This window comes from Oncorhynchus clarkii, chromosome 9, assembly GCF_045791955.1.
Source record: "Oncorhynchus clarkii lewisi isolate Uvic-CL-2024 chromosome 9, UVic_Ocla_1.0, whole genome shotgun sequence".
Classification (NCBI taxonomy): domain Eukaryota; kingdom Metazoa; phylum Chordata; class Actinopteri; order Salmoniformes; family Salmonidae; genus Oncorhynchus; species Oncorhynchus clarkii.
In genome coordinates, this window is record NC_092155.1 from 16,378,296 (window position 1) to 16,393,525 (window position 15,230).

At 43.6% G+C, this 15,230-nt stretch overlaps 1 protein-coding gene across 1 annotated transcript in view; it reads right to left on the bottom strand.

Moving 5' to 3' along the window:
- LOC139415978 (alpha-actinin-3-like) overlaps nucleotides 1-11,733 on the bottom strand; it is a 62,909-nt gene extending 51,176 nt beyond the window's left edge. Inside the window, exon 1 of the mRNA XM_071164188.1 lies at nucleotides 11,155-11,733. Within this exon, the coding sequence (XP_071020289.1) occupies nucleotides 11,155-11,289 (135 nt within the window). The 5' untranslated portion in view covers nucleotides 11,290-11,733. The remainder of the gene's footprint in view (nucleotides 1-11,154) is intronic.
- Nucleotides 11,734-15,230: the final 3,497 nt, after the last annotated feature.

The window sequence follows — 15,230 nt, forward strand, 5'->3', positions numbered from 1 at the left end:
CCTGGGTCCTGGGTCCTGGTCAGAAGTAGTGCACTATACCAGGGCCCGGCTCTGGTCAAAGGTATGCACTATTAAGGGAATAGGGTGCCAGTTGGGATGCAGCCAGAGCCTCTGGAGGCCAGCATCCTAAACCCCAGGCCTAAAAATTCTACATTTGGAGGATCAGGGGCTTTGGCTTGCCTTCACTGCCAGGCTGAATGAGTGCTTGGAGGGCAGCGGGCACACCTCCTCTGCCAGCCCAACTCTGTCTCAGCTGCCAGCCAACCCCTGAGCACGAGGGCTGCCAATGCCAGACAACAGGTGGCACACCTGATGGCAGCATGGAGCCCTCCTCGTCAAAGCCCCCCCTCACACTCTCACATCTGATTGATTTTTTTTTTTTACCAGGTAGGTTGACTGAGTGAGAACATGTTCTCGTTGAAACCAACAACCGTGCAGGGATGGAAGGAAACAGAGATAGGCCTCTAGCTACAACACGCTACATCATCAGGATGAAGAATGCTGCACTTGGTCTTTAACTCTGATCCGCAAACAATTATTAGACAGGAAATCTGAATGCTACAGGTTTAAAATGTGATTTTGTGTTCATGTGTTATTGATGAGGCTGACCGTGTGTGTGTGTGTGTGAGTGTGTGTGTGTGTGTGTGTGTGTGTGTGTGTGTGTGTGTGTGTGTGTGTGTGTGTGTGTGTGTGTGTGTGTGTGTGTGTGTGTGTGTGTGTGAAAGAGAGAGGGGGGGGCTTTGCAAGGACAGCAGTGAGGGGAGGTTCATTAATGTGCCGTGGGCTCTGTGATTAATGATTGCAGAGGGGATAAATTGCTTAAATAGGGGAGTAGGATTTACAGCTGAGCGCCTGTCTTATATGAGGAGGGGAGCGAGGGGGGGGTGTTCTAATTTCAGCAGGCGTGTCTCCTGTCAATAGGGCTAAACTGCTAGGACCTGTCTAGGATCAGTTCATCCAGGGTAAATGCTAGCCTTGACCATTAGGAAGTAAACACAATACTGATCTTAGATCAGATCATGACCTTCCTTTTGTCTTTTACTTCCTGATGTCACTTGTGACCAATGACGAATCTCTCATAAACTACAGCCTATCACTGGAACAATACTCAGGCACTGGTTACTGTGACAACACCCAATCACAGCTCTTGTAACTGCCAGACTGAGGATTACCATGTTGTCAAATGTGAATAATACCAAACTCAATCTAAGATATACACTTTTAGTGTGAATATTACCAAACCCTATGTAAGAGATGTGCCACTTATATTTTCAGTGTCAACATTACCAAACACAATGTAAGAGATGTGCCATATATATTTTCAGTGTGATGTGCCATGCCATTCAATTTTTATTTAACCTAAGGCAAGTCAGTTAAGAACAAATTCTTATTTACAATGACAATCTACACCCGCCAAACACGGACGACGCTGGGCCAATTGTGCGCAGCCCTATAGGACTCCCAATCACGTCCGGTTGTGATACAGCCTGGATTTGAACCAGGGTGTCTGTAGTGACGCCTCTTGCACTGAGATGTAGTGCCTTAGACTGCTGTGCCACTCAGAGCCCTGAGTAATTACAGTATTCCAATTGTTAGAGATTGAACGGGATCTTAAGCACTTACAAATTCATAACATATTGTATGAATTGGAATCCGTAACATACTATACCATACAAATATTTTTTTGCAGGATGCAACATATCAAATGAAATGGATGACATTATACACAATAGAGCACAATTTTCAAGGGACCCGTTTTGGCTCCTGAATGCTACTTTCAAAAGTTATACAAAAGTCTGAAGATTTACAAAACCTCTATAAAGGGAGGTATGACTATAGGTGTCAGTGTAAGTGTTGTGGCTGAGTCACAATCACCAAACTCCTATGAGCTAGCAGTTCTGATTTGTTATGACCTTATAAAACAGGATTCCCCCAGGAGTGGGAAGGTGAACGGAAAGGCTCTGGAGCAACGAACAGCCCTTGCTGTCTCTGCCTGGCCGGTTCCCCTCTTTCCACTGGGATTCTCTGCCTCAGACCCTATTACAGGGGCTGAGTCACTGGCTTACTGGGGCTCTCTCATACCGTCCCTGGAAGGGGTGCGTCACCTGAGTGGGTTGATTCACTGATGTGGTCATCCTGTCTGGGTTGGCGCCCCCCCCCTTGGGTTGTGCCGTGGCGGAGATCTTTGTGGGCTATACTCAGCCTTGTCTCAGGATGGTAGGTTGGTGGTTGAAGATATCCCTCTAGTGGTGTGGGGGCTGTGCTTTGGCAAAGTGGGTGGGGTCCTGTGTGAATTTAAGTGTGCTCTCTCTAATTCTTTCTTTCTCTCTCTCGGAGGACTACCTGACATGATGACTCCTTGCTGTCCCCAGTCCACCTGGCCGTGCTGCTGCTCCAGTTTCAACTGTTCTGCCTTATTATTATTCGACCATGCTGGTCATTTATGATCATTTGAACATCTTGGCCATGTTCTGTTATAATCTCCACCCGGCACAGCCAGAAGAGGACTGGCCACCCCACATAGCCTGGTTCCTCTCTAGGTTTCTTCCTAGGTTTTGGCCTTTCTAGGGAGTTGTTCCTAGCCACCATGCTTCTACACCTGCATTGCTTGCTGTTTGGGGTTTTAGGCTGGGTTTCTGTACAGCACTTTGAGATATCAGCTGATGTACGAAGGGCTATATAAATAAAAATACATTTGATTTGATATCAGATTATATACACACGCAGAAAGGTTTTTACTGCTGAAAGTGGCGATGCTTTTTCACACACACACACAGACACACACAGACACACACACACACACAGAGAGAGCGATACACAGTACACACACACTCCTCAGCCCTTCCTGCTGCCTCCCAGGACTCCTAGATCCACTAAGGTAGTTTATAGAATCCTCCCTACATGGACACAGCTTCTGGAATAGCAACTGCCATCTGATCTCACTACAAGCTCTCTATATCTCTCTCACCTCGCCTACACACACACTCTCTGTTCGGTTGGCCAGTTCAGTTCTGTCTTGCACTCACTTGCAGTGCGGGCAGTGTCAGACGGACAACTTATATCAGTGAACAACGCATTCTCAAGCAAGTACCATTGAACTCTGGTCCCACATCTGTTTGCGCTGCCTTTAGTCCAGTGGTCGAAACACTCATTGTCAAATACTCAACATCATTTCCTGACTCTCATAAGACACATTGTATAAGCTTGTCATAAGAGATGGCTGTTAAAGGACAGATCATTGGTGGACATCTGGATTAAGAAAACAATACCACATCTCCCCTAATCTCATTCAGTCTATCCTATCTCCCCTAATCTCATTCAGTCTATCCTATCTCCCCTAATTTCATTCAGTCTATCCTATCTCCCCTAATCTCATTCAGTCTATCCTATCTCCCCTAATCTCATTCAGTCTATCCTATCTCTCCTAATCTCATTCAGTCTATCCTATCTCTCCTTATCTCATTCAGTCTATCCTATCTCCCCTAATCTCATTCAGTCTATCCTATCTCCCCTAATCTCATTCAGTTTATCCTATCTCCCCTAATCTCATTCAGTCTATCCTATCGGCTACATTCTGCATTTGCCTCTTTTTTGCGCTAACTCTCTTTCACTGACTAATAACATACACACATATGCATACAGACGCCACACACACACGTTCACACTCACCACATACGCTGCTGCTAGTCCCTTTACCCCTATCTATACGTACACTACATACAGTGCCTTCAGAAACCCCTTGACTTATTACACATTTTGTTGTGTTACAGCCTGAATACAATAAATACAAAATCTCACCCATCTACACACAATACCCCATAATGACAAAGTGAAAACATGTTTTAATAAATGTTGGCAAATTTGTTGAAAATGAAATACAGAAATATCTAATTTACGTAAGTATTCACACCCCTGAGTCAATACATGCTAGAATCACTTTGGCAGCGAATACAGCTGCGAGCCTTTATAAACTCAGCAACAAAAGAAACGTCCCTTTTTCAGGACCCTGTCTTTCAAAGATAATTCGTAAAAATCTAAATAACTTCACAGACCTTCATTGTAAAGGGTTTAATCACTGTGTCCCATGCTTGTTCAATGAACCATAAACAATTAATTAATTAATTTATGAACATGCACCTGTGGAACGGTTGTTAAGACACTATCAACTTACAGACGGTAAGCAATTAAGGCACCGTTATGAAAACTTTGGAGACTAAAGAGGCCTTTCTACTGACTGAAAAACACCAAAAGAAAGAAATATGCCCAGGGTCCCTGCTCATCTGCGTGAACGTGCCTTAGGCATGCTGCAAGGAGGCATGAGGACTGCAGATATGGGCAGGGCAGTAAATTGCAATGTCCGTACTGTGAGACGCCTAAGACAGCACTACAGGGAGACAGGACGGACATCTGATCGTCCTCGCAGTGGCAGACCATGAGTAACAACACCTGCACAGGATCAGTACATCCGAACATCACACCTGCGGGACAGGTACAGGAAGGCAACAACAACTGCCCGAGTTACACCAGGAATGCACAATCCCTCCATCAGTGCTCAGACTGTCTGAAATAGGCTGAGAGAGGCTGGACTGAGTGCTTGTAGGCCTGTTGTAAGGCAGGTCCTCACCAGACATCACCGGCAATAACGTCACCTATGGGCACAAACCCACCGTCACTGGACCAGACAAGACTGGCAAAAAGTGTTCTTCACTGACGAGTCGCGGTTTTGTCTCACCAGGGGTGATGGTCGAATTCTGAGTGCTTTATCGTCGAAGGAATGAGCGTTACACCGAGGCCTGTACTCTGGAGCGGGATCAATTTGGAGGTGGAGAATCTGTCATGGTCTGGGGCGGTGTGTCACAGCATCATCGGACTGAGCTTGTTGTCATTGCAGGCAATCTCAACGCTGTGCATTACAGGGAAGACATCCTTCTCCCTCACGTGGTACCCTTCCTACATGAGCCATACTGCTCGTTCTGTGCATGATTTCCTGCAAGACTGTCAGTGTTCTTCCATGGCCAGCGAAGAGCCCAGATCTCAATCCCATTGAGCATGTCTGGGTCCTGTTGTATAGGAGGGTGAGGGCTAGAGCCATTCCCCCCAGAAATGTCTGGGAACTTGCAGGTGCCTTGGTGGAAGAGTGGGGTAACATCTCACAGCAAGAACTGCCAAATCTGGTGCAGTCCATTAAGGAGGAGACGCACTGCAGTACTTAATGCAGCTGGTGGCCACACCACACACTTTTGATTTTGACCCCCCCCCCCCTTTGGACAATTTCTGTTAGTCACATGTCTGTGAAACTTGTTCAGTTTATGTCTCAGTTGTTGAATCTTGTTATGTTCATACAAATATTTACACGTTAAGTTTGCTGAACATAAACATAGTTGACAGTGAGAGGACATTTCTTATTTTGGTGAGTTTATATACAGCTGTGAGCCTTTATATAAGTCTCTAAGAGCTTTGCACGCTTGGATTGTACAATATTTGCACATTCTTTTTTAAATTCTTCAAGCTCTGTCAAATTGGTTGGTGATCATTGCTAAACAGTAATTTTCAAGTCTTGCCATGATTTACATCAAAACTGTAACTAGGCCACTCAGGACTTTCAATGTCGTCTTGGTAAGCAACTCCGGTGTTTTAGGTTATTATTCCGCTGAAAGTTGAATTTGTCTCCCAGCGTCTGTTGGAAAGCAGACTGAACCATGTTTTCCTCTAGGATTTTGTCCTGTGCTTAGCTCTATTCTGTTTCTTTTTATCCCAAAAAACTCCCTAGTCCTTGTCAATGACAAGCATACCCATAACATCATGCAGCCCCCACCATGCTTGAAAATATGAAGAGTGGTACTCAGTGATGTGTTGTATTGGATTTGCCCTAACATAACGCTTTGTATTCAGGTCATAAAGTTCATTTCTTTGCCACATTTTTTGCAGTTTTAATTTAGTACCCTGTGCAAACAGGATGCATGTTTTGGAATATTTTTTTTAATCTGTACTGGCTTCCTTCTTTTCACTCTGTCATTTATGTTAGTATTGCAGAGTAACTACAATGTTGTTGAGCCATCATCATTTTTCTCCTATCACAGCCATTAAACTCTGTAAGTGTTTTAATGAATCCATTGACCTCATGCTGAAATCCCTGAGCAATTTCCTTCCTCTCCGGCAACTGAGTTAGGAAGGACGCCTGTATTTTTGTAGTGACTGGTTGTATTGATACACCATCCAAAGTGTAATTAATAACTTCACCATGCTCAAAGGGATATTAAATGTCTGCTTATTTTTACTCCTGAACTTTTTTAGGCTTGCCATAACAAAGGGGTTGAATACTTATTGAGTCAAGAAATGTCAGCTTTTAATTTGTAATGACTTAGTAAACATTTCTAAAAACATCATTCCACTTTACTTTATGGGGTATTGTGTGTAGGCCCGTGACACAAAATGTCAATTTAATGTATTTTAAATTCAGGCTGCAACACAACAACATGTGGAAAAAGTCAAGGGGTTTGAATACTTTCTGAAGGCACTGTAGATACCTTAACTAACTTGTATCCCTGCACGTCGACTCGGTACAGGTACTCCCTGTATATAGCCATGTTATTTTCTACTCACTATATACAGTATAGCCATGTTATTTTCTACTCACTATATACAGTATAGCCATGTTATTTTCTACTCACTATATACAGTATAGCCATGTTATTTTCTACTCACTATATATAGCCATGTTATTTTCTACTCACTATATACAGTATAGCCATGTTATTTTCTACTCACTATATACAGTATAGCCATGTTATTTTCTACTCACTATATATAGCCATGTTATTTTCTACTCACTATATATAGCCATGTTATTTTTACTCGTTATTATTATTCGTTATTCACTTTGCCAATATTCCAATTTTTATATTTAACTCTGCATTGTTGGAAAAGGACCCGTAAGTAAGCATTTCACTGTTAGTCTACACCTGTTGTCCACAAAGCATGTGACAAATAACATTTTATTTGATTTAAATTGATATCTATTTCTCGACCAACACACACACAGACACACACAGACACACACAGACACACACACACACCATCAAAGCCTACTTCCTTGGGCTCCCTGAGCAGCTTACAGGCCTTACAGAAAGACAGTAGCCACAACAACAACAACCAGTGATCGTTTTCTTGATGGATCAATATCTACTACTCAAAGATAAGCTCTCAAGTGTCCACGCCAAGCCTATGAACACTGACTGAGGTTGCAAACATAGTGCACTACAGGCCCATACGGCTCTGAAACTGAATCTGGTCAAAAGTAGTGCACTATATAGGGAAAAGGGTGCCATTTGGGACACAGGCTATGAGAGTGATCCTCTTCCTAGGGGAATAAGTCCAATGCGGAGTGGTTCACATTACATAGGCCCCTATAAAATCTGTTTCATTTTTAGCCTGATTCCATTTCGTTTTTCCCCTATTTATTTTTCTCCGTTTGTGTTTCCAGCTTTCCGTTTCCCCCAGTTTTTTCAGCTTCCCGTTTTCTCCAGTTTTTCAGGATTTCACTCTCAAAATCACACTTAAAAAAAAGAAAAACAACTAAATTGGATGTTCTCAGTCCACAACAATGCTTAAACTGCATCAGGAGACCAATTTTGAGGTCTGGGATAAATGTTTTTATTACATTTTTTGGGATGTAGTTACCCTTTAATGGGAGTGCCCACCAGCAAGAGAGTGTTGTTTGGTTAGCGATGTTTCTGGAACTCTCATATGATTGCAGAGTTTGCAAAACAAACGGCCACTGGATTGATGCAAATAATCATGATATCATTCTGCCAGGTACACATAAGCTACTTTGTAGTTAACATTTAATTGAGCGCAGATTTTATAGAGCCCTAATTGCATACTCTGGGTTTTCAGCTACTAACTGGCTAGCTAGCTGAATAACTGCTTGGCATCTCAGTAGCTCATCCTAACACTATGCGAACCTATATATAACCTATTACATATAACGGCAACAGTCTCAGCCTCACATTCTGGGTTTCTTAGAAGAGGAAGGTGTAAGCTTACCATCCACAGGGGAATGGCCTCCCTGATCATATTAAGTTGACGTCTGTTGTTTCTGAGTGTGAAACTGTGAATAGTCCACATCCTGTCATCACTGTGGTGATGAGGGCCCTCCTTGGCCAACTTAACACTCTGTGGTGTAAATTTAAGTTCATTTTTGTTTCGTTAGGGAGTAAGTTCTTAAAGAAGTGTTTATCAGGCTAATATGGATTTCAACATAAACCTAAAGTGTTGCATTATATAATATAGTCTGTAAACTGTGTCTATTTTATGTTTTTCCTTGGGGCTTGAGTGCCTCCCGAGTGGCGCAGTGGTCTAAAGCACTGCACTGCAGTGCTGGAGGTGTCACTATAGACCCTGGTTTGTTCCCAGGCTATGTCACAACCGGCCGTGATCTGGAGTCCTATAGGGCGGCGCACAATTGGCCCAGCAACGTCCGGGTTAGGGGAGGGTTTAGACGGGTAGGCTGTCATTGTAAATAAGAATTTGTTCTTAACTGACTTGCCTAGTGAAATAAAGGTTAACAAAAATGCTTAATAACGTCATAGTAACCTTTTTTATTGCATCAGTTACACAGAACTTTAAATACAGTAGAAACGTACAATACACACCTTCTTAGGCTTACGGCACTTTCACATAAAAGTATTGGATCAAATCATACAAAATAGCTCCCTAGCTCTCTATTTGCAGAAAAGAATGGCTGTGACAGAGGTAAGGCCAGAGAGGACAGGGTATGTGAAAAGAAATCGTTTACACCTTCCTCTCATCCATCATCCTTTCATTCTGAAATGCTTAGGCGGCCAACGCTCAGATACAATATATCACACCACTGTAACATGCTAATGACACTAGTGGCTTGTAAACTTAGTGACAAAAAACCTTGCCTTGAGACCTGAAGACTTGAGTTAGCGCCTCGTGTTAGGCTATTACCTAGGCTTTAGCTCAACGGGCTAACACAGTCTTGCGGCACTGGTTCGAACCTTGGTCAATCGCACTACTTCACCACTTATATCAAAATCCGACCCTATACATGAAGGTTATATAGATAAATATACACCCAAAGTAAAAATGTACAAGTCACCGGCAGTGGCAATAAACTAAAATGAGTGTGTCGTCCATTTCTGAAGCCGTATCATGTTCAACAGAGTCACAGTGTGTTGACAAACACTTTATTACTGAGCCTGTCTGCAGCCAAGGGTTTTTCCACTGAAATCTGGAGCATGGGGTTAGAACAGGTGCCCAGAGCCTCTTTCAGATCCATTTCACCACGGAATGATGCAGCTTTCTATATTTATGACATCAGCTTCTTGAGCTGTTCCTTAAAGTGTGTGTGTGTGTGGGGGGGGGGGGGGGTAAGCGGGGGTGAGTGTGTGTGTGTATTCTTGTGTGGGTGTGTGTGTGTGTGTGCGGGGGGGGGGGGTAAGCGGGGGTGAGTGTTTGTGTGTATTCTTGTGTGGGTGTGTGTGTGCGCGGCTGACAGGCACATATCGACTTACGCTCTATGAAGATAAACAGCTACACAACAACTTGTTGAGAAACAGAGAAGGTGTGAGAAAGACTGTTGGAGAGGGAACTGTCCAGGAGGTAGAAGAGAGAGAGAGAGAGAGAGAGAGAGAGAGAGACAGAGAGAGAGAGAGAGAGAGAGAGAGAGAGAGAGAGAGAAAGAGGGGGAGAGGGAGAGGAAGAAGAAGGGAGTAGAAAAGAGAGCGAGAGATGGGGGAGGAACAGAAAGTGTTCAGGAGTATTTTTAGGACATGTTTATTCGTGGGCCTGAAACGAACCGTTGGTGTACTTCTATAAGAGCCCCGTCTCTCCTCTCCTCCATTCCTCCTCTCCTCCAGAGTGGCCATCTGTTGATGTCTCTCACCCTTAAGGCCCTGTGAGCTCCGGTACAGTCACTGTGTGAAGGAAACTGTCCCATCATAGTGAGACAGGGGAGTTCCATAGACTCAAACTAAGAAATAGAATATAGAATGACTGACTTCTATGGACTCAAGACCTGAAATGACTCCATACATTACCTAATGAATGCTTGTATGCATATACACAGCAATTTTTTTTTATTCTGGTAAATTAATGGTAATTAAGTATACATAGGCCTAACCACAGACCAAAGCTATGGGTGCCCAAATATAGAAATGTAAGCCTATGACAGCTTAGCTGATGAACGGTCATGTATGGCCAGTAGAAGTTTGGTCATATACTCAATGAATTCCCTATTGTAGTATGGTTGTCCCCATCCAAGTTTAGGCCAGACCATAGAGCATATGCAGGCGAGGCGGACGTCATCGCTAACTGTCACATCAGACCATTTGACTTTTAGGTTTGACAGCTAGAGCTCATTAAATGCACCTGTCAACCTCTTCGGCGAGTAGGGCAAGGCCAACTGATCGCTAAGACAACGGGGGTCCCTTCACAACTCTCTACTCTAGGCTACACGACACTTTCTCAAGCACAGAATAATAATGGACACTCTCCCTTAGAGAGACAACTTGTAGTTTTGAGAGATAGAGTTTAAAAAGCATTCCGTTTATAATATATCAACGTATTTCTCTATATGTATAGGCCTGCTTTTATTGTGTAGGTCTAACTATTGACTGGTAGGCAGAAACATAGCTTAGGATTTCTGTAATTGGTCAAGTTGTGCCTATAGTGCATGGTGACCTGTTGGAAAAGTCGTGCGTAAAAGTCCCTATTTGTTGTATTAGTAAGCTTAAATATGTGGGGGTGGATATATATAAGTGCCTCTGGCAGGTAAATAAGTGAAAGACAACAAATATCTAACCGCTCTGCTCATAGCTTCCAGAACTGAGAGGGGGCAGGTCCGTGCTCCAACTCCTTAGCTCAGCAGCCAAGACGCAACCACCCACTCTCTCTCTCGGTCGTTTATGCTGTTTCATTTGACAACTTTAATAACTTTTAAAGGGGCTTTAGTAGCCTACGTGACATCCATTTGGTTCTGCCCGTGGGTACTTGTTGAACTCATAAAACACGCGCAACGAGTGGGCTAGACTAAAGCCAGAGCCCGTAACGCACAACGGCCGCTCCAGCCAACACTCAACTGCCACAGTGACTTCACTCACCCACTGCCCGATCCCAAAAGTGGCCTACCTTTCGCTGCTGTTTCTCCCAGGCGGGGTCCAGCAGTAGGTCCCTGTCCCACTCATCCTCTGGCGTCATGTACTGGTGTTCCTCGTTCATCATATAAGAGGTGGTGTATTGCGCTTGGGTTTCGACAGCCATCATCACGCCTTGTTGGGGTTTCTAGTACCCCCTTCTGATTATGCAGAAAATAAACGAGAAGGAACCCTCCTTGGGCTTGAAGAGTCGCTGTCTGTCAGGTGTGCTGGTCAGGAGAAAGAAGAGAGGCAGAAGCAGAGAGTACAGACTGCGGCGGAGGTGCAGCTCCCACTACCAGAAGCTCTGCTTAGCGGGTGCTTCTTTCCAAAAGTAGCACACGTGATCGCACCCCAAAAAGTGAGATACCGGGCGCACAGGTATCGGATTCACCCTAAAAAGGTGCAATGGGCGGGGTTGTGGTTGGGGAGTTGACCTATCCTTGGGCAGGGAGGACTGAGCGGGATGGAGACGTCAATCGCACCGCTTACTGACATAATTTATAAGCAAAAGCTTGTGGATTGCACCTGTTGCTTCTGGTAGGCACCACTATCCGGGATCCTTGGTACATGTGTCCCCTACACCCTAAGCTTAACCTCTACCCTTACCCTTACCCTAACCTTAAAGGGCAATAACACCACTTTTCAACCTCATATTCATCATCTCCAGCACCACGCCAACATCAACATACACTACATGATCAGAAGTATGTGGACACCTGCTCCTTGAACATCTAATTCTAAAATCATGGGCACTTCCCCAAACTGTTACCACAAAGTTGGAAGCACAGAATTGTCTCGAATGTCATTGTATGCTGTAGTGTTAACATTTATCTTCACTGGAACTGAAGGGCCTAGTCCGAAACATGAAAAACATCACCAGACCATTATCCCTCCTCCACCAAACTTTACAGTTGGCACTATGTATTGGGGCAGGTAGCGTTTACCTGGCATCCGCCAAACCCAGATTTGTCCGTCAAACTGCCAGATGGTGAAGCGTGAATCATCACTCCAGAGAACGCGTTTCCACTGCTCCAGAGTCCAACAGCGGTGAGCTTTACACCACTCCAGCTGATGCTTGGCATTGCGCATGGTGATCTTAGGCTTGTGTGCGGCTGCTCTGCCATGGACACCTATTTCATGAAGCTCCCGACGAACAGTTATTGTGCTGACGTTGCTTCCAGAGGCAGTTTGGAACTCGGTGAGTGTTGTAACCGAGGACAGACCATTTTTACACGCTACGCGCTTCAGCATTCAGCAGTCCCGTTCTGTGAGCTTGTGTGGCCTACCACTTCGCGGCTATATGTGTATGTGAAAATGTTGCATTTCTATGTTTTGTAGTAAAAAAGATACAAAAGTATTTCCAATGTCATCAACCAATTAGTGGACAATCAGGAGGCAATTAGTAATTACTGCCTACTCATAATTGTTTAAAATCACGATGCATACTGATGACTTAAATTCTTCCTCTATATATTTTTCATACAAAACATAGAAATGCACCATTTTCACATAACGTTGATGTTGGGGTGGTGCTCAAGAGGATGAATATGAAGTTGAAAAATTGTGAAATGTCCCTTTAATCGTTTTAAATTTCAACTGCAGTGAACTGACTTCTGAGTTGGGACATCCCAAGGATACCGTTTAGACTTTTGCTGTCGCTCAGGCTCCATACCCCTCACACCGACTCCAATGTTAAATACAGACCTCCGACAACTTAAATGTCCGTACAGCTACATATTCTCCTGAAGATACAGATGTGTCATTATAAATCATACAGACACAGTGTATCTTAAGATGTAGAAAGATATCATTTTGAATCGAGCGAACTGACTTAGGCTTGTTGGAACAGGCTTATTGCATCCATTTCCAAACCTGTCCTCGGGGACCCCCAGCCGTGCTATGTATTTTCCATGTATACATTCCATATGAATGTCAGAAGGCTAAACAGCATAATACAGTCAAACAAAGTGATTTAGGCCTACAGTATAACATATATATCAAATGTTTTATCACAAAAAAATATAATTAAATGGCACATATCACTGCTTATTAAAAAAGTGGCTACAAGTTGTTGGCTAAAAGCTTTTTAAATTAGCCTTATTGTGATTATTAAAGAGAGAATAAAACATGACGTTTATTTCAAAAACTCATTTATTTGGGAATGCCATGCAGACGGTACAGTGCCTCAAGACATAAGCAAGGCAAGGAGAAAGGGAGTATACATTATAGTCAATTGGGGTTATTCATTAGTCATAATACATTATGGGCAACATTTTCATGGTGCAAAAATCCTTTAAAACTCATCATCTGGAAGTGTGATTTAATTGGACACTTATTCAGCAATGTGCGTTATAAAAAGGCCACTGTTCATGCCTTGCTTAGTATAGTAAACTAGTTTATGCACTTTCTTATAACGCACATTGAAGAACAATGTCAAATTAAAATCACACTGCCAGATTATAATGAGTTTTAGGGTTTTTCTTTTGACAGATGTGAACAATTTTGCACTGTGGAAATGTCCCCCTTCATCTCCGTCAAGCATGCTGATTCTTTGTTTTAGTTTTTCCTATAAATGTGCTTAAAGTAATAAATGACTCAACATCGATCCATTGCAAAACATCACCACAACAATCCAGTTTGGTGTACAAAGATGCTCTTTCTCCCTAAACATGTCTCCTCCAACACCAAGAGAAATGAAAGGCCTCAGAGTAAGATCATAGGTATTAGATAACAATAAGAGCTAGCACTACATCAAGCTGCCTTTATACTGTAAGTCTATATATAGCTTCTTCCCTAACCACATGTAATCACACACCATTACACTGTAACCTCACTTGACTGGGCCCAGATTCTCAATTAAGTCAACTTAGTTACAGCATAGTTACAAGTAAGTTCTTGATTGTGAGAATATAATATTTGATGTGACTAGGTAGCATTTAGGCAACAACGTTATTAAGTGTGAACGACAGTAGACTTGGGTGTCGACCCAGGGCGCAAAACTGTGGCCCAATTCCAATTCTGTCCCCTCCCTTTGAAATGTGCACTCGTTCACTCCGTGAGGATTTAAAACCATGGGATTGGTATTGGAGACATGGTATACTTTGAGTTTCTATGTGTAAGGCAGCATTGATGGCTTCCCTGTCCTGTGCTGTGAAGAGAGAGGGAGCAGCCATGAGGTTGTCAGTCAGTGTGAGCCAATAGGGAGCAGACCAGGAGAACTTCATGGCTGGCTACATTTACTCAAACACCAGAGAGAGTCAGACTCCACACATCCAGGTCAGAGTGAGAGGTGACTGTGTGGGAAAGAGCATCACATCCTGATCATGGAGATCGAATAATCAGTTGTATTTTGGTGAACTTTAAGGGGGGATTTGTATCGATTACCCCCCAAAACGCATCAAAAACCATCTGGTGCAGTGGTAGACTACTGAGTTTATTTTGTGCAGCACCAGTGTTTATGACTTTCGTGTAGGGCCCCCCATGGTCAGGATAGAAGAGTTAGGGAACAGGGATGGATCAGAGCTGGAGATCCCTACATTACCAACTCACCTTCCTTCCATCTATCCATCCTTTCCTTAACTTCATTCATAAGACAGAGTGGGGACTCTCGTCTCTGCCCCCCACGGGCAATGCACTACTCAGCTGTTCAGACCACATGCCGGACACCTCAGATGAGTGGGTGTGTGTGTATTCAATCATCTCAACAGGAGAAGGAGATTCAGATACACGCATTGCAACCCACAGGTACAGCGGGTTGGTGTAGGGACAGCAGCTACCTCGAGAGAAATAGTCCCCATACCAAAGAAGTCCTATAGGAGTCCTGAGATTACAGTGAATCTGCAGGTAGTTGGGCCCTTACTGGGCCGGTCTGTCTTATAGGACGTTTTTGATAGGGCGAGAGGGCCATAGGGAACTCGCTGTTAAAAAACCTATTCCAAATGTTATCCTCCAGAGCAAGGTCAGTTTATCAGATTTAATTAGATAAGTTTGACTTGAGTCATTCAACTGCAAGGAGGTGGTGAATAGTGATTAAACTCCCATACACAGCCATGGCAAACCCAGCATCAC